Here is a 24,794-nt window from a genome sequence, read left to right as displayed (position 1 = left end):
ATAAGACAATACAATTCAACTCCTAATACCGAACCATACTTTTTTGTTGAGTTAAATTTAAGATTTTTACATGTCGGTTTTGAATTGAATTTATGTATGGCATTAATATTATAGATAGGAACTCAAAGTTTGGTTTAGTATGAATTGAAATATATAGGTCATGGTCATGGGTTGGGCAGGTGTAGGAATGGTCATCCCCTACCATTAGAGATGAGCTAAAGTTGGTAGTAAGTGATTTTTCTTAGTGTGGAGAGTCAGTTGATGTATGGTTTTCCGGTCAAAGATGTCGGTTTGACAGATAGGCTCCTACTACTTGTAATGGTTCTAAGATGAGACTTGATATCTCTAATTGCCATGGGTAAGCTGTCGAGGTTACAGGCGATTAGTGGCATTGGATGTTTAACTCGGCATTGTTTGCTCTTATCCTGCCTTCGAGTCTTTGACTTGTTGCGACTGGGAAGCAGCATTGGGTGGACGCTTCCATCTTTAATCATGTAAGTAGGTGTGGGATTGGAGTTTGTTCGATCAGGTGAAGGCGAATTCATTCAAGCAATGGGGTGTCGAAGATAACAGATGGGTTGTGCAGCGTTTTCAATAATTTATTTAATTCAACCGTCCGAACAAACAGACGGATTCGAGCAATTCAAGAGAAAGTAAGCAACTAAATATATAAAAATGCATCAATTAAATGAGCAAAAAAGGGAGTAAAATTCAGAATACCAACAGTTATAGCAATTTAGAAATTTTCTACTGTACTGGAAATTAATCATAGGAAAACAAACCTGCTGTTCTAAGCAATGGAAACTTTAGCTCCAGCTTCTTCAAGTTGTTTCTTGGCATCATCGGCTTCATCTTTCGAAACTCCTTCTTTGAACTTCTTGGGCAAACCTTCAATCAACTCTTTCGCTTCTTTCAAAGCCAAATTTGTCAGAGCCCTAACGGATTTAATCACCGCGATCCTGGCATTGCTAGGAACCTCCTCAATCACCACATCGAACTCGGTCTTCTCTTCGACAACAGCCGCTTCGGCATCGGCACCACCGGGGGCGGCAACTGAAACGGCTGCGGGAGCGAAGGCAGCGGCAGAGACGCCGAGTTTCTCTTGAAGGTAGTCAACAAGGGTGCGGGCTTCCTCGAGGGTTAAGTTGGAGATTTCGGTGCCAAGTTTTTCGATTTTTTCGGGGGCGGCCGTGGCGCGGAGGGCGGTGGAACGGTGGGTGAGGTTAGGAGGAGTGAGGGAACGGAGAGGGAATTGGAGGGAAGGGGCTTTGAAATGGGAAGGGTGCGTAGGATTAGAGGAAGTGGGTAAGCGGAGAGAAAGTGTTGAGAGAGTTGAAGAAGCCATTTTTCTTCTTCTTTGAATTGCAGAGAGGATTAGGATAAGGCAAGGCGAGGCAAATAGAGAGGGAGTGAGCGTAAATAATAATATAGCGAAATTGCCCTTCTAAGTTTACAATTCAATTTGACGAAATTGACCTTCTAAAGTAGAAGAAAATAAAAGAGACAAAAATGGGAATTCGCTTTGCTTGTCACCCAATTATAGTTTTTCTTTTCTTTTTAGTGACCTAATTATTAAGAAATTATAAAATAGTCATTCAATTATTTAATTTTATCTTTTTATTATTAATTGGTTAACATAATAATGAAACATCCAAAAATTCAATATAATTGAGTGGCCAAAAAATAAAATTGAATAGTTGAATGATTATTTTGTAATTTTTATAATTAGGTAGCCAAAACGAAATTTACTAATAATCAAGTGACTATTTTTATAGTTAAATGACCAAAATTTATTAAATTATTTAGAATTAAGATCAAATTGATAGAATATGTAAGTATTGAGGACTAAATGCGTTATTATATCAATTAAAAAAAGACTTTTCTTTATCAATTTAGTGGCGGGTGACTAAAACAAGAACAAATTCAAACAATAGTGTCTAGATTGAAAATTTTAAAATTGAGTGACCAAACCAAGAATGCGGGCATAGTTGGGTAACTATTTGTATAGTTTACACTAAAAACAATTGTTTTATAATGGGTAAACTAGAGTAGAAGTCAGGCAACTATGATTTTTTTTTCTTTTTTGGTTAACTAACTATTAAAAATTACAAAAGGTTACCCAACTATTCAATTTTGTTTTTTTTATCCCTAGACAGTTAATGCAAAAATGGAAACACCCAAAAATTCAAAATAGTTGGGTAACCAAAAAAGAAAAATTAAATAGATGAGTTGCCAAAAAGAAATTTAGTAATAATTGAGTGACTCTTTTATAAATTTTTATAGTTAAATGATTAAAAAAGAAAAAGAACATAGTTGGGTGACTAATGCAATTTATATTTTTTTATTATCCATACAACAACAAGACAGTTACTCAAATGTTCTTCAAATACACCGAAAATAGAGAAAAGTATCATGAAAATCCTTTATTAAAAGTCAGATTATATTTTATATTCTTTACCCAAAAAAAGAGTAAAATAGTCCCTTTATATTAGATTAAAGAGCAAATTGGTCATTTCTTTTAAAAATTTCATCCATTTATACGATTAAAAAAATAGTGTGACTAATATAATAATCGCACAGTAACACATGACATCCCACATGAACCACGTTAGATTAAAGAACAATAAAGAGCAAATTAGTCATTGTACATTATATTAAAGAGCAAATTAATTCTTTTGTTAAAAATTTCATTCATTTTCTCTATTAAAAACGGGTCTATATACATCAGTATAAAATACACGTGGCATGTCATGTCTTACTTACTATTTAACTACTCTACCAACCACGTCAATTTTTACTATTACAAACGGATAATTTTTTTTAATTAAAAGAACAAATTTACTATTTTATCTTAAAATAATTCGAAGGGACTCAATCATAGTCTTAAATGCTACCTCAGTATGTAACTTTTCACTGCTGTTCCGTGCTGCCTTTCACCACTGGTTGGAAGAGATTTTGCACTTACAGAAGGGTTCTAAAGGAATGGGGTTGTGTTGTTGTTCAAGTGATCCATAATTCTGTGTTGTCAGCATTTCTTCGATAAATGTATCAAAAAACACTTTCTTTTTCATTTCATAAAATATTCAAAGGAAGTACAATGCTATTTTTAATGAATATCCTTCATCAGGTTAATTGATTAGTTCATCAATACCATAATCACTTAGAAGTACGGAAGTAGAAAATTACTTGCAAATTCAAGTGTGAGGTAGACGAGGGACTATAACAGGAACACCCCGAACCTTCTCAAGCGCAAAACTTACCCTTAATGGTCGACCTAACAATGCCTGCAGCGAAACCAGTTCTCAACATAAATATGATCTCCTATGGAAGATGACTTTCAGGTTCAAAAGTACAAGTCTCAATACCTTTCCATCCATAGCATCTTTTGCAGACATGGCTTCATTTTCATTAGAAAAATGGACAAACCCGAAGCCTCTTGACCTACCAGTCTCTTTATCATACATTATCCTCACTAGAAAAAAATTATCAAAGAGCGAAACAGGCCGATTATATGAAGCTTTCTAGTTCAAGTCATTATTTTCCAAAGACTATTTAATGCAGACACTGTGATCACTGAGACAATTTATCGAACATATAGAGGACGAGTCTACTAACCTTCGGAGACATTCCCAAAGGATGAGAAGGCGTCTTTCAAAGATTTCTCGTCAACCGACCATGATAATCCTTCAATACCCAATTTCCCATTATGTTAAAAACAATCGGAAAGACAAAAACCGAAAGAGATGAGAAAGAAAATGAGACCTGCAACAAAGAGTTTGCTGGAAGATGAAGGAGGTGAGTGTGAGCTATAGAATCGCAAGGTTGAAGGTGAAATTGAGTTATCAAGAATAGTTGAAACTCTTCCGGCGATGAACCTACCAACACCTTTCTTCATTTCTTCACCAAAAATAAAAACCATTCCTGTTTGAGATGATAGTTTTGAAAGAACGAAAATATGTTATAGTTATGGATAAAATATGACTATAGTCCCTATACTTTTTGAAAATTAGGAATTTAGTCCCGCTATATTCAAGTTCCAAAATTTAGGTCCAGTTGTGTTAATTTTTTTGTTAAATTTAGGTTAATTACAATATTTTTTTAATTACATGGATACGAAGTGAGTAATTTTATTTATTTCAAAATTTTATAGAAACCAATTTAACAAAAAATTAACAGTGTTAATGATTGAATCTAAATTTTAAAATTTGAAAAATAAAAGACTAAATATCTAAAAATACAAGTACAAGGACTAAATTCCCAATTTTCAAAATTACAAGCTAGACATTGTAACCTATACTTATTTGTATAATTTTTTAATATATAGTAAATAGAATATTTTGAAATTGGGATAATATATTTTTTGGCCCTTGGTTGTTAAGTCTACGGTGCTTGTATTTTTTTAATATATTATAAGTTAAACTATACTAGAGGTCACTTAACTATGATTTTTTTTCTTTTTTAGTCACTCAGTTAGTAGTTATTTTCTTTTTTGGTCACCTGACTATAAAATGTTGTAAAATAGTCACTCAACTATTCAATTTTCTCTGTTTTGGTCACCAGCTAATTAAAGTAAAAATGGAAACACCTGAAAATCTAATATAGTTGGATGACCAAAAAGACAAAATTGAATAGTTGAGTGCTCATTTTGTAACTTTCTATAGTTGTGTGACAAAAAAAGAAATTTATTAATAATTGAGTAACTATTTTGTAACTTTTTATAGTTAGGCGGACACAAAAAAAATTAGATAAACTACTTGAAATTGGGATAATATAATTTTTACCCCTCATAATTTAAGTCTATTTTTTATGTCTGTACCTTTTTAATATATTGTATTACTTTGATAATATAATCTATACCGCTATATATTTTTGGTAGTTAGGCTACCCTTCTTGTATTTTTCAATTTTGGGCCTTATATTATGTTTGAATTTAAAATTTAATCCTTATACTTTATTTTTACACGATTTGGTACCTTAATGTTTATAATTTCATTAGTTATTTATATAAAAAGACATGCCCCTTTTTTTTGCCTTATAAGGTAATGGTAAACGGTATAATTTCATTAGTACATCCCCGATTGTGGCCACCTGTAACGCCCCAATTTTCGGGAATTCTGTGAATGTTGACAAAATTTCATGCTTTGATTTTGTCATTTGTGAGTGAAATTATGAAATAGGACCTATGTGAAAATGTTTGAAAATGCTATAGGCTAAATTGAAGTGGCCAAATAAATAGGAGTGCAAAATAGGAGGATTTGCATGATAAACCTCCCCTTTTACATGAAGTGGCCAACCATCATGTTGTTGTAGACAAAATGTACACTTGATATCCATAATTTATGGTACAAATTGATACAAATTGATAATAGATTAGGTAAATGTTCCATGATAATGGGTTAGGTAAATGTTTCATGATAATAGGTTAGGTAAATGTTCCATGATAATGGATTAGGTAAATGTTTCATGATAATGGGTTAGGTAAATGTTTCATGATAAGAATATCATGTCTTTTGTATTAAAGAATTAAATGGATGAAATATGAAGTTTTATTAAAAGAAAAAGGGGTGAAAAGAACGAAGTTTTGTCCATCTTTGTTCATCATAGCTGAAAGTTAGAGAAGAGAAAGGAGAGGAGAAAGCTCTTGAGTATTCGGTCATAAGGAGGAGGAAAATTGAAGGTAAGTTCTTGGTACCTTGCTTCTATTTTGAGGTTCATGAGTTCTTCTTGATTCTACCTTAACTCTTGAAGTATATTTTGATTTTAGTTGTGTTGTGAGCATTTAGTCATGAATTAAAATGAAGGAAATGGTTGTTGTTTCATGTTCTTTTGATGAAAAATGGAAGATAGGTGAAGTTGAGCCAAACAAATGAACATGCATGTGCCTTAGATGCTAAAGGAAAAATCGGCTAACATGTTGTGCTTTAAAATGATGAAATGGAGATTATACTTAAGTAAAATCATAGATATGTGATGATTGATTGGTGATATACATGTTTAAATAACATGCATGCAAGTTAGGTGTGAAAGAGTGATTTGGTAATAAATTTGCTTGGGACAGCAGCAGTAACGTGACTTTGGAAAATCACCATAAATTGTGGGAGATGAATTAGAAGCTGAATAAATTATGTAATTAAAGCTTATTGAGTCTAGTTTCTAATGAAATAAACAAGAACATATTTTGAATTCTGTACAATGAGAAATTTGATTCGTAATGAAGAGTGGTCAGATTAGTCAAATAGTGAAACATGGGAAACTTTGAGAAAAATCTGGTATTGATTGGATAAACCAAAAATTCTAAAAATTTTATGGATAGAAGATATATGAGTCTATTTTCAGGGAAAATTAATGGAACTTGATTTGGATTTTCGAAGCTCCAGTTATAAATGATTTAGTGACTGTTGCTCAGGAAGATAGCTTGTAGTGAAATTATGATTATGTGGTAAACATTGACAAAAATTTGTTAATGGGTTGCTTATTGATTTCTTATAAGCTTACTATGATCTGTAGGTGTGGTTGGCCGAATATTGTAAGGGATTAATACGTAGTTTGTATTTGAATAGTTAGATTAACGTGTTAGTAATCCAATTGTAGGCGGTTCGTGTGTGGACCTCGTCAACATATCGTCATAAATGTGTGTAACTAACACCTCTTTCTTAGTCTAGATCGGCAAAAGTCGAAAAGTCAAATGCCGAAAACTAGTATTTTGTAGATTTGCGAGTGTCGAATGCTCGTGAGGTAAATCGATTAATGTTTTTGGTAAGCTGCAATGTTTGGACGCAAAGTGCATGATTTCGTGCCTCGATATTTTTGGGCTTAATGGGCCAAAATTGGAATGATGGGCCAACAGCCCAATTCAAGAAAAACCCTCGGTATGTGGTTCGTAGTACGTGAAAGGTAGGAATATGCATGAAAACGCTAAAAGTAGCTAAATTACTATAATACCCTATGTATGGAAAAATTTATAGTTTTACCCTAGGAGATAAATTAAAATACCCCTAGGGTCAAATTGACCTAAATGCATGTTTGATTGTTGTTATTTATCGCATGCCATGTTGTTATTATCTCGATGCATGGGACGGGATATTGACGGAGGAAGTATGAAAGTGGCTTGTCCACGATTGGAGGCTTTGCCTCAATTTATCGTTAATCGAGCAAAAAGGTCAAGAATCTGTGGAGTGTTAATGGGTGGGTTGAGCTATTCCCCACATGGAGTGTATGGCTGGTACGGTGGAGTGTAGTGGTTGGTGGGTTGAGTAGTCTCCCAAATGGGCTTGCATATGTTTCTTGATGTTGCATGTATTTTGAAATGGGGCTATGGGCCATCTCGTTATCTGAATAAGGGCTAAGGCCCGGTTTATTGTAATCAAAAGGGCTTTGGCCCAAGATCACTTATTACCCAAATGGGCTTGCATATGTTATTGATGTTGCATGTATTTTGAAATGGGCCTATGGGCCATACATTATCTGAATAAGGGCTAAGGCCCAGTTTATTATAATCTGAAAAGGGCTCGCCCAAGACCACTTATTACTGAATGGGCTTAGGCCCAATGGGCTTGAGCTAACTTGGGCTTTGAATGGGTTTTCCTTACACACCGAGTTTCCCCAAACTCACCCCTTTTATTTTCATCCACGCAGAAATCCCCAACCATAGTGGGCTTGGAGTCGTGAGGGAATTCGGAGTGGCCACCCGCTCAAAGTTTGATTTTCTTCCGTGAACTGGACATCCTTTTAATTACGTTTGAGGTTTTGGGCTTTTAAATGTAATAAGGCCGCTTATTTATTTTGATGGTTTTAATATGTATTACTAAGATAGGTATTACTTATTTTAACTGTTGAAACTGGATAGCTTTAGGCGCATTTTCAAAAACAACAGTTGATTTCAAAATAACACGACAACAAGCAAAGCTTCCGCAATGAAAGTATTTTCTAAAATTAATCACTTTTCCTAAAATGACTTAATCAAATCGGTTTCTAGAAATATCCATGACGTTAAGGTGTGGCAATGGCGATGCATGTCTAGGATTGGATCCGAAGGAGTTTGGTACTTAGCAATCCGATGGACTCACCACCTCTTTTCGGTTTCCTACCGGTGCATGCTTCCATTCACTTTAACCCTTAATGAATTAATCTTTTGAACATTAAGTACGATTTTCGGACTTAGAATGGATTTTTTTTTAACGCTTTTGATGTGGCATACCGGATCCGCCATAACTTCGGTAGGGTTTGGGGTGCTACACCACCCTAAGTGTAGTTTTTTATCTAATTTGAATATAGTGATCGTTAATGTTGAAAAAAGAAAGTCTTCTTCATAGTTTTTCTCTTAAATTTTTATTTATAATAATATTATTTTAATAAATAAATTTTATGTTAGAAAAATAGGTTTTCATTTATTATTATAAATATTATTATAATTTTGTATATATTTTTATAAAATATTATATACTTTTATCGAAAAATAAACTTTCTAAGAGTATATTAAATTTAATAATTTTAATCATAACTTTTAAACGGAGTTGATAGAAAAGTTAAATTAAAACGGAAATTTTGTCAATCTCTTAATGGACCTACAAAATGCAAAAAAAAAAATTACTGGGCTCATTTCAATAAATACATTGAGAAATTTTAAAAAACCGCACAAAAATTTTGAAAATAATATAGAAACTAAATCAGTATAAATCCACAAGTACAAGAGTTATCCTTAAATTTACCAAAAAAAACAAATACAAATACATATAAGGTTGAAATTATGAAATATGGGTCATTAGTACAATATATTTTTTATTCCACACGTAGCTTTAAAATTTTGTGATATATATATATATATATTTAATATTTTACTATATCGATACTTGTCAATTACTGACCCTATTTATGAAATTTAAAACTCCTCTAATATACTGAAATATTATTCCATGAAATATTTGCAAAATGATTTTGAATGAGAGATAAAAGAAAAACTTACAAGAAGCACAAATACATGATTAATTGTTCTTTTTATTGGTGGGGATGTTTGAAATTATATTTTTCTTATTTTATTTTAATGAGATAAGTTAAATACAAAATCTAAGGCTTAGAATTATTTAATTTTGATCTAATGGTTAAAATCATTTTAATTTTATGGTTTCTACAGTTCGCATTCCTACAATTTTGTAAGTAAAATTGAGAATGAAAACCACGTCAAGTAAATAAAATGGTTATTATAATAAAAGAAAAAGTAATTTGTTCCATTTGATCAACAAATCATAACAATGTGTGTTCTTTCGGTTTTAAACCGAAGCTAAATAGTCTAAGTTTCTTTTCAATATCGAGAAGATTATCTTCCATTTCGATTAAAAATTTCAGTATATTTTAATTTGTTTCGAACAATAGTTAATTTATATCGAACTATTAAGGTTTTGATAAGTAATTATATGATTCGGTAGGCTACTATATTAGTTTAATCAAGGGATGATTGCTTGAACATGCTCGAACATGCTTAAATCTTCTTTCTAACCTTTCTTGTTACTGTCTTGTAAGTAATACGTGCGAATTATTTTATTGATTTTCCAAACTTTGGTGAAGAAAAAAACTAAATTTTGTTAAAATAAACATATTTATATGTATATAATTGAGATATAATTTATAATTTTTCGTATATATAATATTTTTACTAAAAATTATAGATCGATAAATCCAAAATAATATACTATAATCCATTAAACCTCCAAAAAAATCATCATGGTTTCAAAGAAAAATATGGGAAAACCAATCAAATAACATTCACTTGAGCTGAATTTTTTAAAAAAAAAACATACATATACATATAGTAATCATCATATAAAAAACATATCAAACTAGCATATAGTGTTGATCATAGATCCAATAAACTATGCATACACACACACATATTCATATACATATACATATAGTAATCATCATTTCCAAAAACATCAAACTAGCATATAGTATTGATCATAGATTCAATAAACTATACATGCACATACACATACACATACACATATTCATATAGTAATCATCATATAAAAAACATCAAACTAGCATATAGTATTGATCATAGATTGAATAAACTATACATAAACATACATATATATACATATATAGTAGTGATTATATAGAAAAACAACATCAAACTAGTATAGTACTGATCAAAGATTCAATAAACTAAATAGATGTGCATATACATAAAATCATAATCATCTCAGTTGTATTGAACCAGCAAACATACTTAAAATTCAGTTCTAGGGCAACATGAAAAAGACATAAACTATAATGTCAAATGGCAAACACGACAAACTAGTTGACAGCCATTTATATTTTATGCAAAAAACAACAAGGGTTTTCAGGCACAAGTTTAAACCCTAAAAGGATAGATAGAAACTAAGAAACCATACATACATACATACATACATACATATATATATATGTATATGTATAAGCAAATGGTAGCTGAAACCCAGAAATTTGGTAAATTGATAATCAAACCTCACTATCTGAATCATCTGAATCTTCTCCAATATAAGGTTCATTCAAATCAAAATCTAGCTGCTGTGTCTTGTTGTTCTTGGTGTAGTATTGTTTTGCCTCTTCTTTCAATGGAGTTGTTTTAGGGTTTTTAGTGTAGAAGCTTGTCTTCAATGGTGTCTTGTGAATTTTTGTATTATCTAATTCAAATGAATTACCTCTAGATAGCTTCATAAGACAATAAGCAGCTTCAGTTATCTCATCCTCGGTGTCGGTGTCGGTATCGGCATCGGCATTGTTGGCGTGATCGGAACGAGTTGATTTCTCGAACCGTTTAGTGGTGGTGGTCCATTTGGGGAGGGATTTCAACAGATCGGAAGCGGAGCCTTTGATCTGATCAACCACGACGGCTTCGTCGTTCTCCGACACACTCGAACAACAGCTGTTCTTGTCGGAAGGTGGGGGCCTTATCCCTCTCCAGTTTCTCTCAGGGTGATTCCTCATGTGACCGAACAAGGATTTCAATGACTTGAAATCCTTCTTGCAAATACAGCAGCTCACTTTCTCTTCGCTTCCATGGCTTTCATGCGGAGTTTCCGCCGCCGCTACCGCCGCCATGATCGGAATCTTCTTACGGATGTTATTATTATTGTTGTTCCTTGGCTGACGCTTTGATATCTTCTTATAACGGCCACCATTCTTGTTAGCTTTCATATGGATCCTTACATGACCTCCCAACGCCTTACCTGACGTAAACCCTTTGCTGCAAACAGGACAAACATGTTGACCACCACCGTCTCCTCCTCCTCCTCCTCCTCCGCCGCCGGAGCCGCCGTAGCTTTTCTTGGAGATCTTGAGCTTCACCATGAGCTTGTTATTGTTTGGCTTTAATGGCACTGAATCTGATGTTTCAATTGAAACTGATCCTTTTTCCATGGTGTTAGTCACTTGATCATCCATCAAAACACACAAAAAAAAAAAAACAACAACAAAAACCAAAGATTTGGGTGTTTTTTATTTTCTCGGAAAATTAAAAAAGAAAATTGGGAATTTTAGAAGACTGATTGAATTAAAAACGGCATGTAAAGGGACAAAAGAGCAAAGAGTTCAAGATTTTAGGGCAAAGAAAAAGGGATTTGAGCTATATTGATGGAAGAAAAAATACATTTCAAATAATGAAAATTACTAATAAATATCAAGTGAAAAAATACTTACATTTTCTTCTCCTTTTTATTGATTTTCCAATGCATATGAAATATTTCTTAATTTCTTTGATATCCCCACCTTCAATGTTCAATGTGTATTTATTTGATAGGATTTTTTAGTCACTTTTTTCTTCTTAATTTTTCCATATATATAAAGTATTTATAGATTGATTATGTGTTAGAGATGGAAACTTCTAATAAAATCTCGGGTTCGGGTCGTGACATATATAGAAAGTGATATTAACAAGGCGAAAAATTTTTCGTTACGAGCTTATCGTATCATATATATGATTTAGATGATCGGGATCGTTGGTTATTGGTGTCTTGGATCAACATTCGAATAGTGTGTCATCCATTCCCTCACCAAATAGTTTAATGGATTAATTTTTTTAAAAAAAATTACTAAAAGATAAAATAAAAGACACTTATCTTTTAAAAATTTGTTGTAAAATACTGAGAAAATTTTAAATAAAAATAATTATACCCTTATTATTTATATATGTATTTTTAATTTGTTATTTATTTTTCAATTTTATTTACAAAATAATAAAAACTTAATTATATATTAATTAGTTACAATTATTTAGAAAGTTTTAATAAAAAATTGATAATAAATTTTTAAAAATAAAGTTATTAGCCTAACGGTAATCTTAAGATTCGGGAATTTTAAAATCTTATCTCAAGTTATATTTTGTGTAAATCATATGTAACTTCTTAATCCATATTTATTCTAATTTATGTCCCAATACGTGTGAGAGTCTTGTATAGGTTTATTTTGGTATAGGCCTGAATATGTTATTCGTATATCGAGCTCTATAATATATTTGCAATTGCGATTGTACTTGTAATTTTCAAAAAATAATAAAATTACATATATTAATTGAATAATATTATTATATCGAATGTAATAGACCTTATAATTTAATTAGATTTTAAATATTTTTAACTGAATATTATTATTTTTTAAACATTATTCTCGTTATAGGTTATTATCATATATAGTCTTTTTTATACAATGTCTATAACTATACATAGCCCATTCCCAACCCTTAAATAAGAGGATAATGCGCTTCAGCACACAATGCTTATAACAATACATAGCTTCTCCCCAACCCTTAAATAAAAGGATAATGCGCTTCAGCGCACAATGCCTATAACTTTACATAACCCCTCCTTAACCCTTAAATAAGAGGATAATGCGTTTCAGCTCATTCGAACCCACGTCTTTCTGCACTAACAACAATACCGATGCCATTCGAGTTAAATATTATAAATTAAATTAATTACTGGCATGTTTTAACCATGAATGCTGTTTTAAATAAAAATAATTACCCTTAAACTATTTTGTTTATGTGCTAAAATAATTATGAGAATGGAGATGAGACTAAATTTAATATGAAAGGCGTTTAGTCTTTCTAACTTCTATTAATACGTTATATTCAAAGTAATACACACGATAATACTTTATATAACTTCAATTATTGAAATAAAAAATATATTTTAAAATATAATAAAATTAAAATTATATTAAATGTAATAGTTGATAATTACATTTGAATCTTGACATTCTATTGACTAGGTTCATTTTTCTCTAATTTTTTTATATTTTATTAATTTATATATTTTAATTTTAATTATATATATTTTAATTTCATAATAATAATATAACTTGATATTTAATTAAAATAAAAAATATAAACTTTCTGAAAATACATGTAAAATGAAGCCGGACAAATGGTGTCAAAATTTAAATATATTTGGACAACCTTTTGTCCAAATTCATTCTTAGTGTAAAAAAATGCTTTTTTATTAATTTATATATTTTAAAGTTTTAAATTTTTTAATTTATGTCTGCCACATGGCTAGTATACTGAGAAGTTGCCACATGTCACCATCGGATTGGCTATCAATGACACATCAACACAAAACTAATGGTGTTAGCGCGAAAGTACCAACCTAGGTGACAAAAAACAATTTCAAATACCAATTAAGTACAAAAAAAAAGTTTTGGTATCAACTAAGTACTTTTAGAGAAGGGGGCAAACTACGTATTAACCCTTTAATTTAAAGTAAGATATCAAGCCAATTTTATAATTCAAATTCAACACCTAATTTCCATTTCATCACTAACACCTAAGTTAAAATTATATAGACTAGCAACTCAGTTAAAATTATTGTTGTTGCAATATCTTAAAGACTGTTGGGCTACACATTACATCTCTGCTCACAAGGGAGGAAGTTATCTAATAAGGCTCATTTCGAGGGAAGAGATGGTGAAAACAGAAAGGAGGATTCAACTAAGTTCTGATGGAATGGTTAAAATTAACACAAGTTGTGCTACTACAGGAGGAGTTTTGAAAGATCAAAATGGGGAATGGATCCTTGGGTTTAATCGCAGATTGGGAAATGCTCTGTTTTCGAAGCTAAACTATGGGGTATTCTTGATGGTGTGACATTGGTACAAGGAAGACAACACGATAGAGTTTTGGTGCAGGCAGACAACTTAAAAGTTATTGGGGTGATCGAGGAAGCCTTATCGAAAGGATCATATTCAGCAATAATCAAATGTATTATACAACTCTTGCAAAATGAGGGGAACTGATCAATTGAATATGTTCCTAGAGAACATGGAAGCCGATTGTATTACCAAGCTAGCTTTTGATAGAGAGGATGGGTCTACAATTATATGAATCATCTCTTTTTGTTTCTTTTTAGTATTTTGTATAGTTTCTTCTTCTATTCACCAAAAAAAAAATGTAATAATTTTCACTTTAAAGATACATAATATAAATTAGGTAAAAAAAAAACCCTCTAAAGTCCTTCTCAATTTCAAAATTAAGCAAATTGATCCCTCTAAAAAAATTAGAGCAATTTAATCCCTATCATTTTTAAACGTGAGCAAATAAAGATAATTTATCATGACGTTAATGTTTTCCATCAATTATTCATGATTTTCATTGGTATACTAACAAATTTAGCAATTAAAATTTACACATTCTGTCAATTTGGTCCTAATTTAACAAATTTCTCAATTGTACAATTTTTTTTTGCTTTTATTGGTTTTACAATGTATATATTTTCTTGGGATAAATCCCAAAACTATACATGAACTATGGTTTAATGTGTAATTTTATACATGAACTTTGATTTTGTGCAATTTTATACATGAAATTTTGATTTGATCCAATTCTTGTAAATTATTAACACAATTATTGATATAACATCATTCTATATTTATATATTACATACATAAATAATTACATTTATCCAATATAAAAATAAATTGATGTATATATTTCTTTAAATGTGTATGATTAAATCAAATTTAAAGTTTTAAGTATACATTTGAACCACAATTAGAGTTTCACGTGTATAATTGCATCAAATTAAAGTTCATATATACAATTGCACATTAAATTAAAATTCATGTATAATTTTGAATTTATCATTAATTTTTTAATATCTCCAAATTTTCAATATTCAATGCGTATTTAATTGGAAGGATTTTTAGCCATTTTTTCTTGTTAAATTTTTCCATATATATAAAGTATTTCATAATTTACCAAATTAATCAAATAAAAAACACCATGATAACCATACATGTATTATATAAATTATGGTAGCTTAACAAGAATTAGGTGGTAAAATCTCGGGTTTAAGTCGTGAGATATATGGATTGAAATTCACGAGACGATAAATTTTTCGTTTTGAGTTTAATATCATATATATATATATATATATATGATTTAGATGATTAGGGTCGTTGTTTGTTGGTGATTTAGAACATAATTTGAATCGTGTGTTATCCATTCCCGGCCCGAATAATTTAATGGATTTTTTTTTCAAAAAACTTTTTAAATGAGCCACACGACATTTGAAAGACTTTTCTAAAATTTAATTATCATATTTGTTAATAAATATTTTTAAAAATAAAGTTTTTTTAAATACATTTACTTTATATTTTGAAAAAAATTCCTAAATTCACTCTACGTATAGTTACTAAAGGAAATTTTAAATAAAAGATAGGAAAAATTACACTGCAAGTCACTCAATTATTAAATTTTTTAATTTGGTCACCCAATTATTGCTCCTTTACTTTTTTGGTTGTCTAACAATTTTTTTTTTTAATTTGGTCATCCAACTATTGGAGATAGTTTTTTTGTCCTTTTACTGTTAGTTGTCACTAACTCTCTAACCAGAGGATAACGTGGCAATTAAATTTAGCCTTAAAATTTTACATATCATATCGATTTAGTCATAATTTTAAAAAATAATCCTCGAAATTTAATAATAATCTCATTCTGGTCCTAATTGTAAAAATTCAAAAAATATATATAAAAAAATAAAAAATACGTAAATATTTTCAAATATATATATAAAATACCCCACCTCCACTTCCATCAATGGCTATTTGGTCTTCTTCTCCTCCTCTCAACCACCATCCAGGATCCATACTCCTCCATCTTCACGCGATAAGCAACAAACGGTTCCTTGGGCAGCATTTCTCCCATGTTAATACTATCGTCTCTATCATTGCTCGTAGGACAAATTCTTGAACATGGCCATAACACCCACATTTGAAACAAATATTAGGAAGGGACTCATATTCAACTCTTTGAATATATTTTCTTCTATTCTGATTTTTGAGATGAGGGGTTTGCTTAAATCCACACACACTGCCATTCGAGCAAAATGGCCACGGATACCATTGTTAGTATTATAATCACTTTTAATCACATTGCCCTTGAGGATACTCTTCTTGTATAAAGAACCTGATAATTTTGGCAACCTAATCCCTGCAACCACTTGCAATGGATATGGTTGCGACATTGAAAAAGAGGAACACGAAGGCTGAACAGTTAGATAATGCCCAAATATGACCCACGGTACAGTCCTCTTATGGCATTAAATTTGACTAAGGATTTCACAAGGCATTAATCTTATTCCAAAAGCATATTGAAACCAATTCTTCTTCCTAGAAGTTTAATAGTCATTGTTCGCATTCGTTTGGAAAACTTGATGATTGGCAAACCCCCAACATTCTCCTTCACCACATCTTCTTCTAACTTAATGTCATCTTCAAAAAGTGACCCTTTAGCCCCTTTCGACTTTTATCGTTCCATTTAGCAGTTTATCCATAAAGGACATCAGAACTACCTCCAAAGTCTCCATGTCCATACCACCATCGTCAGGAGGATCATCCTTCTATAACCGGACTTTCTTGGTAACCCTACTGCCACCGTTACCTTGGTAATCCGGTGATGGAGACAGGTGAGGAGTGTTAAACTAAGGGTGTTTACGAGGGAATTCTATTTCTTCTTTTTATTTGTCACTGATTCATGATCTTTCTCGTTACTCCTGCAGTCAATGCTTAAAGTTTAAAACATGATTCCCATATGCAGGTCTTCATTGTTGGATCTTTTCTTTGTGATCCATCTGAATGTGCTTAGGCATGTATCTTCGGAGTTTACAAATTTTACAATATTTTAAAAAAATGTAAATGTTGAGGGACTAAATTTATTAATTTTTAAAATTTTAAACTAAAATGACTCATATTGCAAATATTGAGGGTTAAATTTATAGAATTTTCATATTTAGGATCAAACTGATAAAATATATAAACATTAAAAAGCTAAAATTGTTATTAGACCAATAAAAAACCCACATCTACACTTCAAACAAATTGTTAACCTTCAGTGACTAAAATATTTGATTTTATATATAATTCAAATCCAACACTTAATTATCAGTTAATCAAATAACATGCAAGTAAAATTATATAAACTAAGTCTTACCTCGATTAAAATCATCGCTATTACAATATCTCAAATACAGTAAATTCAAATACAGTTAAATATATAATTATTTTCGCTTTAAAGATATATAATATAAAATTTAATACAAAAATATTAATATAATTACAATAATTTAAATTTAAAATTTTTACAATATAATACAAATTTATATAATGCGACATCAATTTTAATTAAATTTAAAGTCGAGACGGATTAATTCGGATTAAACCTCCTTTTCTTTAATCTAACAAGAAAACCACCTCTCATTTTCAAAAGAAGTGATAAAGTGTATGGAGGGTCCATCATTTTCTCTGCAGTCGCACCACCGTCAACGGCTATGATCTCGAATTCATGCATCAAAGCCACTACGATCGTCTTCATCTGTACAAAAGCCATATCTTTACCCAAACACGTCCTGGGCCCACAATGAAACGCCGGAAATTTAAACTGATCGGACGGCTTAAAAACGCCATCACCACCGTGCAACCATCTTTCGGGTTTAAATTCTCTACAATCAGGGCCCCACACTTTCTCCATCCTCCCCATAGCGTAAGCAGAATAATCAGCGAACCAGTCTTTTAACACGTGGGTACCATCAGGCCAAACGTCATCACTCACCGTTAATCTTGAATTGATTGGTACCGGAGGAAACAACCGTAGCGATTCCGATAGAGCCGCATGTAGGTAATTCAAACTCTTTAAATCATCGTACGTGAAAGTAGGATCTAGTGTTGTTACTTCGTTAAGGATCAAACGGTCGCAATGTGGGTGACCGTTGACTAACCAGAAAAACCAAGTCAACGCCGTCGACGTTGAATCTTTACCGGCGAGGATGAAGCTTATGATTACATCTCGTAAGAACTTTCTCTTCTTTGCTTCGTCGTCGAATTCTATCTCCGATGACGTTTTCGCCATGAATCTCGATAACAGATCTTGATTTCTCCAATCGTATTGTTCTTGTTTTGCTTTTGATTTGATGATTTCAAAAGCGAAATCATCGATTATTTTGATTGATTCTTTCAATTTTTTCTCCGATCCGATGTTCAACGATCTCTTGATTCTCCAAACGGCGGGAATCGGAGCAAAGAATCTCGAAGAACAGATATCAACGGCGTCGTTGAAAGCTTTAGCGAAACCTGAATTATCCATAGATTCAATATCTACACCAAACGCGACTTTACAAATGTTAATGAATGAAAATCTTTGTAAAATCTCTTGAAGATCGATGATTCGGTTTTCGTTACAAGCGGTGTAGAGATACGGTACGAGGTTTTGATCGAGCTGGGAAGTTACGACGTCAGAGATGAAATGTTTGAGTGATTTGGTGTTGAATTCGTAACTCGAGAGCTTACGTTGCATAGTCCAGAGATGGCCGTCGACACCGAATATGCCCTCGCCGAGGAGGTCGTGGAGGAAATCGTGGAACCGAGAGCCTTTGATGTAGTTGGGGAAATTGGCGACGAGGAGGTGGTGGAGGTTGGCGGGATTAGCGGTGCAAACGCCGGGAGAGAGGTTGAGGAAGGTGTTGACTTGGAGAGTGGATGTTGGCGTTTGAGAGAGCATGTCGGCGATCCAATCGTGGAAACGGTGGCGGTTGCGGAGGAAACCCGGGAGGTTTCCAATTATAGGGTACGACTGTGGAGTCGGGTTTTTGCGCGGCGGAGCTTGTTTTTGACGGCGGAAAATGGGGAAGAAGATGAAGGGAAGGAGACAAAGGGATAATAAAGCTAGTAACGGAAGCAGGAGACTAATGCTATTTAGAGGATCAAAGTCTGCCATTGTTGATCAGTTACTTTTGCTTCGTGGTCTTTGAATGGGGTAGTGCAGAAAACATACAAAAGCCAGAAGAGTGTGGATAAGGTTGATTTTTTGGTAAAATTTTATATGTGAAGTCCCTCTATTATAAATATTGGATCAAGTTAGTCCCTTTATTATTAAAGGGATCAATTTTATTCATATGCTTTTAAAAATGAATCAAGTAAGGCTAAATTGTAATGGACTAATGAGACACTGGTACTCACAAGCTACTCGAGTTTAACTCGAAAAAAATTCGAACTCGATTCGGTAATTACTGAGCTGAGCTCGAGCTATAGGTCAAGCTGAATTTGAACTTAATAATATTTTACTCGAATAGCTTACAAGCCTTATTCAACTTTTCATATTTTTATATTATCAAATTAAATTATCGTCCTTAATATATTATTAATCTAAGCTTAATTATCAAGCCGAGCTCAAGTTTGAGCTTGAGTACAAAAATTGGTAAACAAGCTTAATTGAGCTCCAACTCGAGTAACTCGATTATATCTCGAGTCGAGCTCAAGCTTAAAAATAGATGTTTGATCAAGCTCAAGCCAATTATTGAACTATGAATTTTGAGTCCAGCTTGAACTTAGCAATATTCGGGCTTTGCTCAACTCGATTACACCCTTAGACATAACTTTTTTAGTTGTACTTCAACTCCAAGTAAAAGATTCTGTTTGTAGAATATAAAAAAAAGCTTTCAAGATATTAGCTTTGTTAAAACTAAATGACATTCTTTAAAGGTTTAGCGACAAATTTAGCCACTAACGTTTACATGTCTTGTCAAAATGGTTCTAATTGTATTTTTTACTTTATTTTACCATCAACTTTTATTCTTTTTAAGATTTGATGAGAGTACCGTTAAAAAAGTTAACGGATGATGTGAAATTTCATACATAGAATACTTTTAATGAAATGTAATTTATTACTTAAATAACATAATAAGATAATTACATGTGAAAATAATAAAATAAATAATTCATGAAGTTAAAAAATTACTCTCAATTTAAAGAAATTAATGTAATTATCTAAAATAATGTTTCAAAATAAATGCAACCATTCAAGATTTTCATTTTGGTTAATTAATTATCTTTTCAAAACCTCTAAGTAAACAAACATATGCATTCATTTTGAAACTTTTTTAGATAATTACATTTATTTTCTTTAAATTAAGAGTTATTTTTTTAAATTTCATGTATGATTTATTTATTTTATTATTTTTACATGTAATTATCTTATAGGGTTACCTAAATAATAAATTAAATCTCATTAAAATATTCCACATTATCCCGTTAATTTTTTAACGATACTTTCATCAAATCAGTTAAAGAAAACAGTTTTTTTTTAATTATAGGAATAATACATTAAAGTATAAACACAAGTCCAAATCTTGCAATAATAGAATCGAACTATTACGGTATTACCGAGTATAAAAATATCTGAACACAAAGAATCAAATTATTACAGCACAAGTCTATACAAATCAAATTTCAAAAGTAATGTTCATATATAAAAATAAAAAAAATAAAAAAAAATAGTGATAATTGTATGTTAATATATCAAAAGCAATTTTCACCATCAACTTCCCATTTACTGTGCAGTTGTTGAAAGGCAAGCAACTTTCTTCTTATTTAAGAGGTCCCTCTACTATGTTTCATAAGAGTCCCTCTACTATGTTGCTTGATTCTTCATTTTCTTGAAGTATTCGTATCTGATACCTGTGTTTAATACATATTAAGATATGACTAGTAGTTTAATTACGAGGGTATAACCCTTCAAAGACCCTTAGAAAAAATATATTCTTATCAGACACATACCCGACTCCGAGTACCATTGAGTCCACTCTATAAAGGAGTAATGTTCACAGCTTTTCTGATCTCTCCTTGCCAGAAGTGCTTGAATTTCAGATGTTTGATTTTCTGTTTTATCAAACAACACCTTAGTCTATGCTCGATTCGAGAGCTTCCATCATGACATCCTTTTCCATGTAACTGTTGAGGCAGGATAGACATTCATACATGATCTTTGATTCCGGGTGTGAATTATCTTCTATGAAGAAAGGATGGATCCTCCGGTTGACCTCAATCCAACTACAACCCGGGTTCTTTTTCAGTCCTAGTTCCTTCATCTTCAATCTCACTTCGCGTACTTTGTTCCATTTCTTAGCAGAAGCATACATATTTGATAAAACGATATACGTAGATGAATCATCAGGATCTTTCTCGATAAGCAATCCTGCAATTTTTTCCCCTAGTTCTAAACACCGGTGCAAACGGCATGCGGACAATAGTGTGCTTAGCAACTCAACATCCTCTCTAGTTTCCTGGGTACTTTGGAGAATCTTGTATGCTTCATGTAATTGACCAGCACGTCCAAGAAGATCGATCAAGCATGAATAATGTTCTCGTTGCGGTTTAATACTATGTTCATTGATCATTTGATGGAAATAAGAACAGCCTTCATCAACCAATCCTCCATGGCTACAAGCAGATAAAACCGCAAGGAAAGTAACTCCATCCGATTTTGTATTGGATTTCTGCATTTTATCAAAAAGATTCAAAGCCTCGGAAGCTCGACCATGAGAACCGTAAGCAGTGATCATAGAAGTCCAAGACACAAGATCCTTCTCTGGTAAATCACGGAATATTCTGTATGCTTCATCTACGGCACCGCATTTTGCATACATGTCTAGTAGTGTTCCCATAACAACTTCATTTCTTTCCAACTTGTTCTCAATTATAGAACTATGTATCTCTTTCCCTTTTTCTAAAGCAGATAACTGAGAACAAGCGGCTAAGACACTACTATACGTTACTGCATCCAGTTTTACACCAGCTTTTACCATACTATCATAAATACCAAGAGCATCAAAGCATTTTCCAACGGAAACATACCCTGAGATCATAACATTCCACGAGACTACATCTGTCTTTGGCATTAACTTAAAGACATTTTCAGCTAAATGAACATTTCCACATTTGAAGTATAAATCAATAAGGGAATTGTTAACAAAGATATCGGTTTCGATCATGTTTCGTATCATGTAACCATGTGTGAATTTCCCGTACCGAAGTTGGGCTGATCTCGAACAAGCCATTATGATGCTGCTTAAAGTAGTTAAAGAAGGTTCAATACCTTCCATATTCATCTTCTTAAAGAGTTCAATACAAGATTGGCTATTACCTATTGAACTATAACCAGCAATCATGGTATTCCAAGTGATCACATTCACATCCTTTTTCGGTATTTGCTCGAAAACCTCTCTAGCTATCTCTATACAACCACATTTTCCATACATATCAACAAGAGCAGAGCCAAGGAAACCATCCAAACCAAGCCCCGTTTCGACCAATTCTCGATGAATCTTCTTCCCTCTTTCCACATCCATTAGTCTCGCACACGATGAGATAACAATCGTAAGCGTTACTAAATTTGGTTCGAATCCATCGTCTCTCATTTTCTCAAACAATTCCAACGCTTTTTCAGCTTTCCCGTCTTGATAATAACAAGAAATAACAGTGTTCCAACAAGCAACATCTCTCTCAGGCATTTCATCGAACACATGGGTAGCTTCCTCAAACATATTGCATTTTGCATACATGGCTACAACAGAGCTTCCAATAACAACATCAGACAAAAACCCAACTTTTATCAAATGGGTATGAATCATTTCACCATACCCAACAGCCCCCAATCCACCACAAGCTTTAAGCAAACTGGGATAAGTAAAACCATTAGGCTTCAACAAAGAGTATTTCCATAACTTATCGAAAAGCTTAACAGTTTCAACGAACATGAAACTCTTAGTGTAAGCAGCCATGAGAGTGTTCCATAAAGAAATGTCTGATGGGTTGTCGATGGTATAGAAAACACGGCCGGCCGAGCGGTGCAAATTGCAAGAGAAGTAAAAGGTGATGAGGGTTTTGCATAACGCAATGTTGTTGTGGAAGCCTGAAGTGATTATTTTCTGGTGAATGAGCTTACCCTTTATTAAGGACTTGCAGGTTTTTAAAAGGGATAATAATTTTACAGTGTCCATTTCAAAAGGGTGATTGAATTTTTATCATTGAAAACGAAGAGGGAGACGACTTAGTTTAAGCACTTAAAAGCTGGTGTTTTCGGCGGTTGAGGTGCAGATGGCTATGTTTTCCGGTGGTAGTTACTAGTTAGGGAATTTTGGGTTATGAGTGATTTTTGGTTCGAGTTTTCAAGTGGAGTCATACATATTTAAATTATTTTAAGTTTGTTAATTGAAGGATTGATTTGGTGGTTGCTTGAATATAAATTTATAATTTTACATTTAATGGGCTTTGAGAATATATTTTTGTCGATTCATCCGTTATTTTGTTGTCCTCTCTGAACATATGTATTAATTATATCGTCTAATCTTATTGAAGTAGGTATTAATGGTGTGGATCACTATTGAGCAATCCTACTTCTATCCAGTTACTTGAATTTCTTGAATAGCCTTTTTACTATTTATCTCAGGGATCGCTTTCTTCATGCCAAGACTCCATGCAATTTGGAGCCCATCCCGAATACCCCACAACTCCGCCATGGTCACTGAACAACACCCAATATTCATAGTAAACCCCGCAATCCAAAAACCAGCAAAATCGCAAACAACTCCACCCGCAATAGCAATCCCAAAATTCTAATACACAACACTATTCATATTCACTTTTATCCAACCATCCCCAAGTAATTTCCATTAAAAATCAACGTTCTTTAAACCGAACTAGTTAAACCATTAGTTCGATTAAAAATTATTAAAAATTAAAAAAAATTATTCAATTAGTTTATATCGATTTTCGATTCAACAGATTCAAAATCATTCTCTAGATAGATATCTCAATTAATTCCCGATCTAAACAATTTAATCAGATTCAAGAATCCTTACTTTAAATACCAATTTGAAACCCCCAAAAAAAAGGGCCAATATGAAAAATATGTAAAAAAAAAATCTCCTTCAAGAACCAAATTATGCTTTAATCCTATAATCAATTATATTATTATTGCTTTGTATTCATTATATTTACAAGGCTAAATGCTCAATTTAGCGTTTAATCTTTTAAGGGCTGCTTGTAGAAAGATCAAACTTTTACAAAAATGTTCAAATGAACTTTTCACACATTTCAACTTAGTTTGTAGTAAAAATTAAGTGAATGTTGTCGTGTTTAGAACAGAAAACATGATAGTTAAAACAAATATTACTTGAAAAGAAAAATAAATAAAAAACATAATTTAAGAACCTGATATATGGTACTTAAAAACCTTTATTTGAGTAGATTTGAAAAAATTGACCCTATTTGATTATTTTAAAATTTTAGTACATTTAAAAATTTTAGTTGTCAATTTTGAAAATTTTGATTGAACAATTCTTAAAAAGTTAGGTCCCAATTTGCGCATTTAACCTATTTATTTATAATATAATTAATATTTATTCTTCATAAAGAATAACAACTATGCTTTATTATTCAAGATTAGTTTTTTATTATTTATAATATCTTCACAAAATATTTGTTTAAATAAAC

At 32.0% G+C, this 24,794-nt stretch overlaps 5 protein-coding genes across 7 annotated transcripts; all 5 read right to left on the bottom strand.

Moving 5' to 3' along the window:
• Window positions 1–666: 666 nt before the first annotated feature.
• LOC108469822 (50S ribosomal protein L12, chloroplastic-like) lies at window positions 667–1,434 on the bottom strand. Its single transcript, XM_017770879.2, has one exon. The coding sequence runs from the start codon at window positions 1,343–1,345 to the stop codon at window positions 791–793; it is 555 nt and encodes a 184-aa protein (XP_017626368.1). The 5' UTR covers window positions 1,346–1,434; the 3' UTR covers window positions 667–790.
• A 1,236-nt stretch (window positions 1,435–2,670) lies between these two features.
• On the bottom strand, window positions 2,671–3,955 carry LOC108469181 (glycine-rich RNA-binding protein 4, mitochondrial). Of its 2 annotated transcripts, XM_017770076.2 has the most exons (5): window positions 3,763–3,955; window positions 3,616–3,684; window positions 3,366–3,472; window positions 3,187–3,284; window positions 2,671–3,017 (listed from the first exon to the last, which is right to left on the bottom strand). In XM_017770076.2, the coding sequence occupies exons 1-4, from the start codon at window positions 3,917–3,919 to the stop codon at window positions 3,195–3,197; spliced, it is 423 nt and encodes a 140-aa protein (XP_017625565.1). In that variant the 5' UTR covers window positions 3,920–3,955; the 3' UTR covers window positions 2,671–3,017; window positions 3,187–3,194. The 2 variants fall into 2 exon arrangements, with proteins under 2 accessions (XP_017625565.1, XP_017625564.1); XM_017770075.2 differs by lacking the exon at window positions 2,671–3,017 and having other exon boundaries at window positions 3,047–3,284; window positions 3,763–3,954.
• Window positions 3,956–10,201: 6,246 nt separating this feature from the next.
• LOC108468582 (uncharacterized) lies at window positions 10,202–11,801 on the bottom strand. Of its 2 annotated transcripts, none has more exons than XM_053031462.1 (2): window positions 11,676–11,801; window positions 10,202–11,380 (listed from the first exon to the last, which is right to left on the bottom strand). In XM_053031462.1, the coding sequence occupies exon 2, from the start codon at window positions 11,325–11,327 to the stop codon at window positions 10,476–10,478; it is 852 nt and encodes a 283-aa protein (XP_052887422.1). In that variant the 5' UTR covers window positions 11,328–11,380; window positions 11,676–11,801; the 3' UTR covers window positions 10,202–10,475. The 2 variants fall into 2 exon arrangements, with proteins under 2 accessions (XP_052887422.1, XP_017624954.2); XM_017769465.2 differs by having other exon boundaries at window positions 10,202–11,386; window positions 11,676–11,799.
• A 5,726-nt stretch (window positions 11,802–17,527) lies between these two features.
• Window positions 17,528–19,354, bottom strand: LOC108468932 (cytochrome P450 94A1-like). Its single transcript, XM_017769800.2, has one exon. It carries the CDS (start codon window positions 19,237–19,239, stop codon window positions 17,674–17,676), a length of 1,566 nt encoding a protein of 521 aa, XP_017625289.1. The 5' UTR covers window positions 19,240–19,354; the 3' UTR covers window positions 17,528–17,673.
• Window positions 19,355–20,650: 1,296 nt separating this feature from the next.
• Window positions 20,651–23,595, bottom strand: LOC108469026 (pentatricopeptide repeat-containing protein At5g27110). The gene is made up of 2 exons (XM_017769911.2): window positions 21,078–23,595; window positions 20,651–20,978 (listed from the first exon to the last, which is right to left on the bottom strand). Exon 1 carries the CDS (start codon window positions 23,297–23,299, stop codon window positions 21,200–21,202), a length of 2,100 nt encoding a protein of 699 aa, XP_017625400.1. The 5' UTR covers window positions 23,300–23,595; the 3' UTR covers window positions 20,651–20,978; window positions 21,078–21,199.
• Window positions 23,596–24,794: the final 1,199 nt, after the last annotated feature.

Source organism: Gossypium arboreum, chromosome 8 (assembly GCF_025698485.1).
Source record: "Gossypium arboreum isolate Shixiya-1 chromosome 8, ASM2569848v2, whole genome shotgun sequence".
NCBI lineage: Eukaryota > Viridiplantae > Streptophyta > Magnoliopsida > Malvales > Malvaceae > Gossypium > Gossypium arboreum.
The sequence above is the reverse complement of the archived record's forward strand: the minus strand, read 5'-3'. Positions and strand labels throughout refer to the sequence as shown.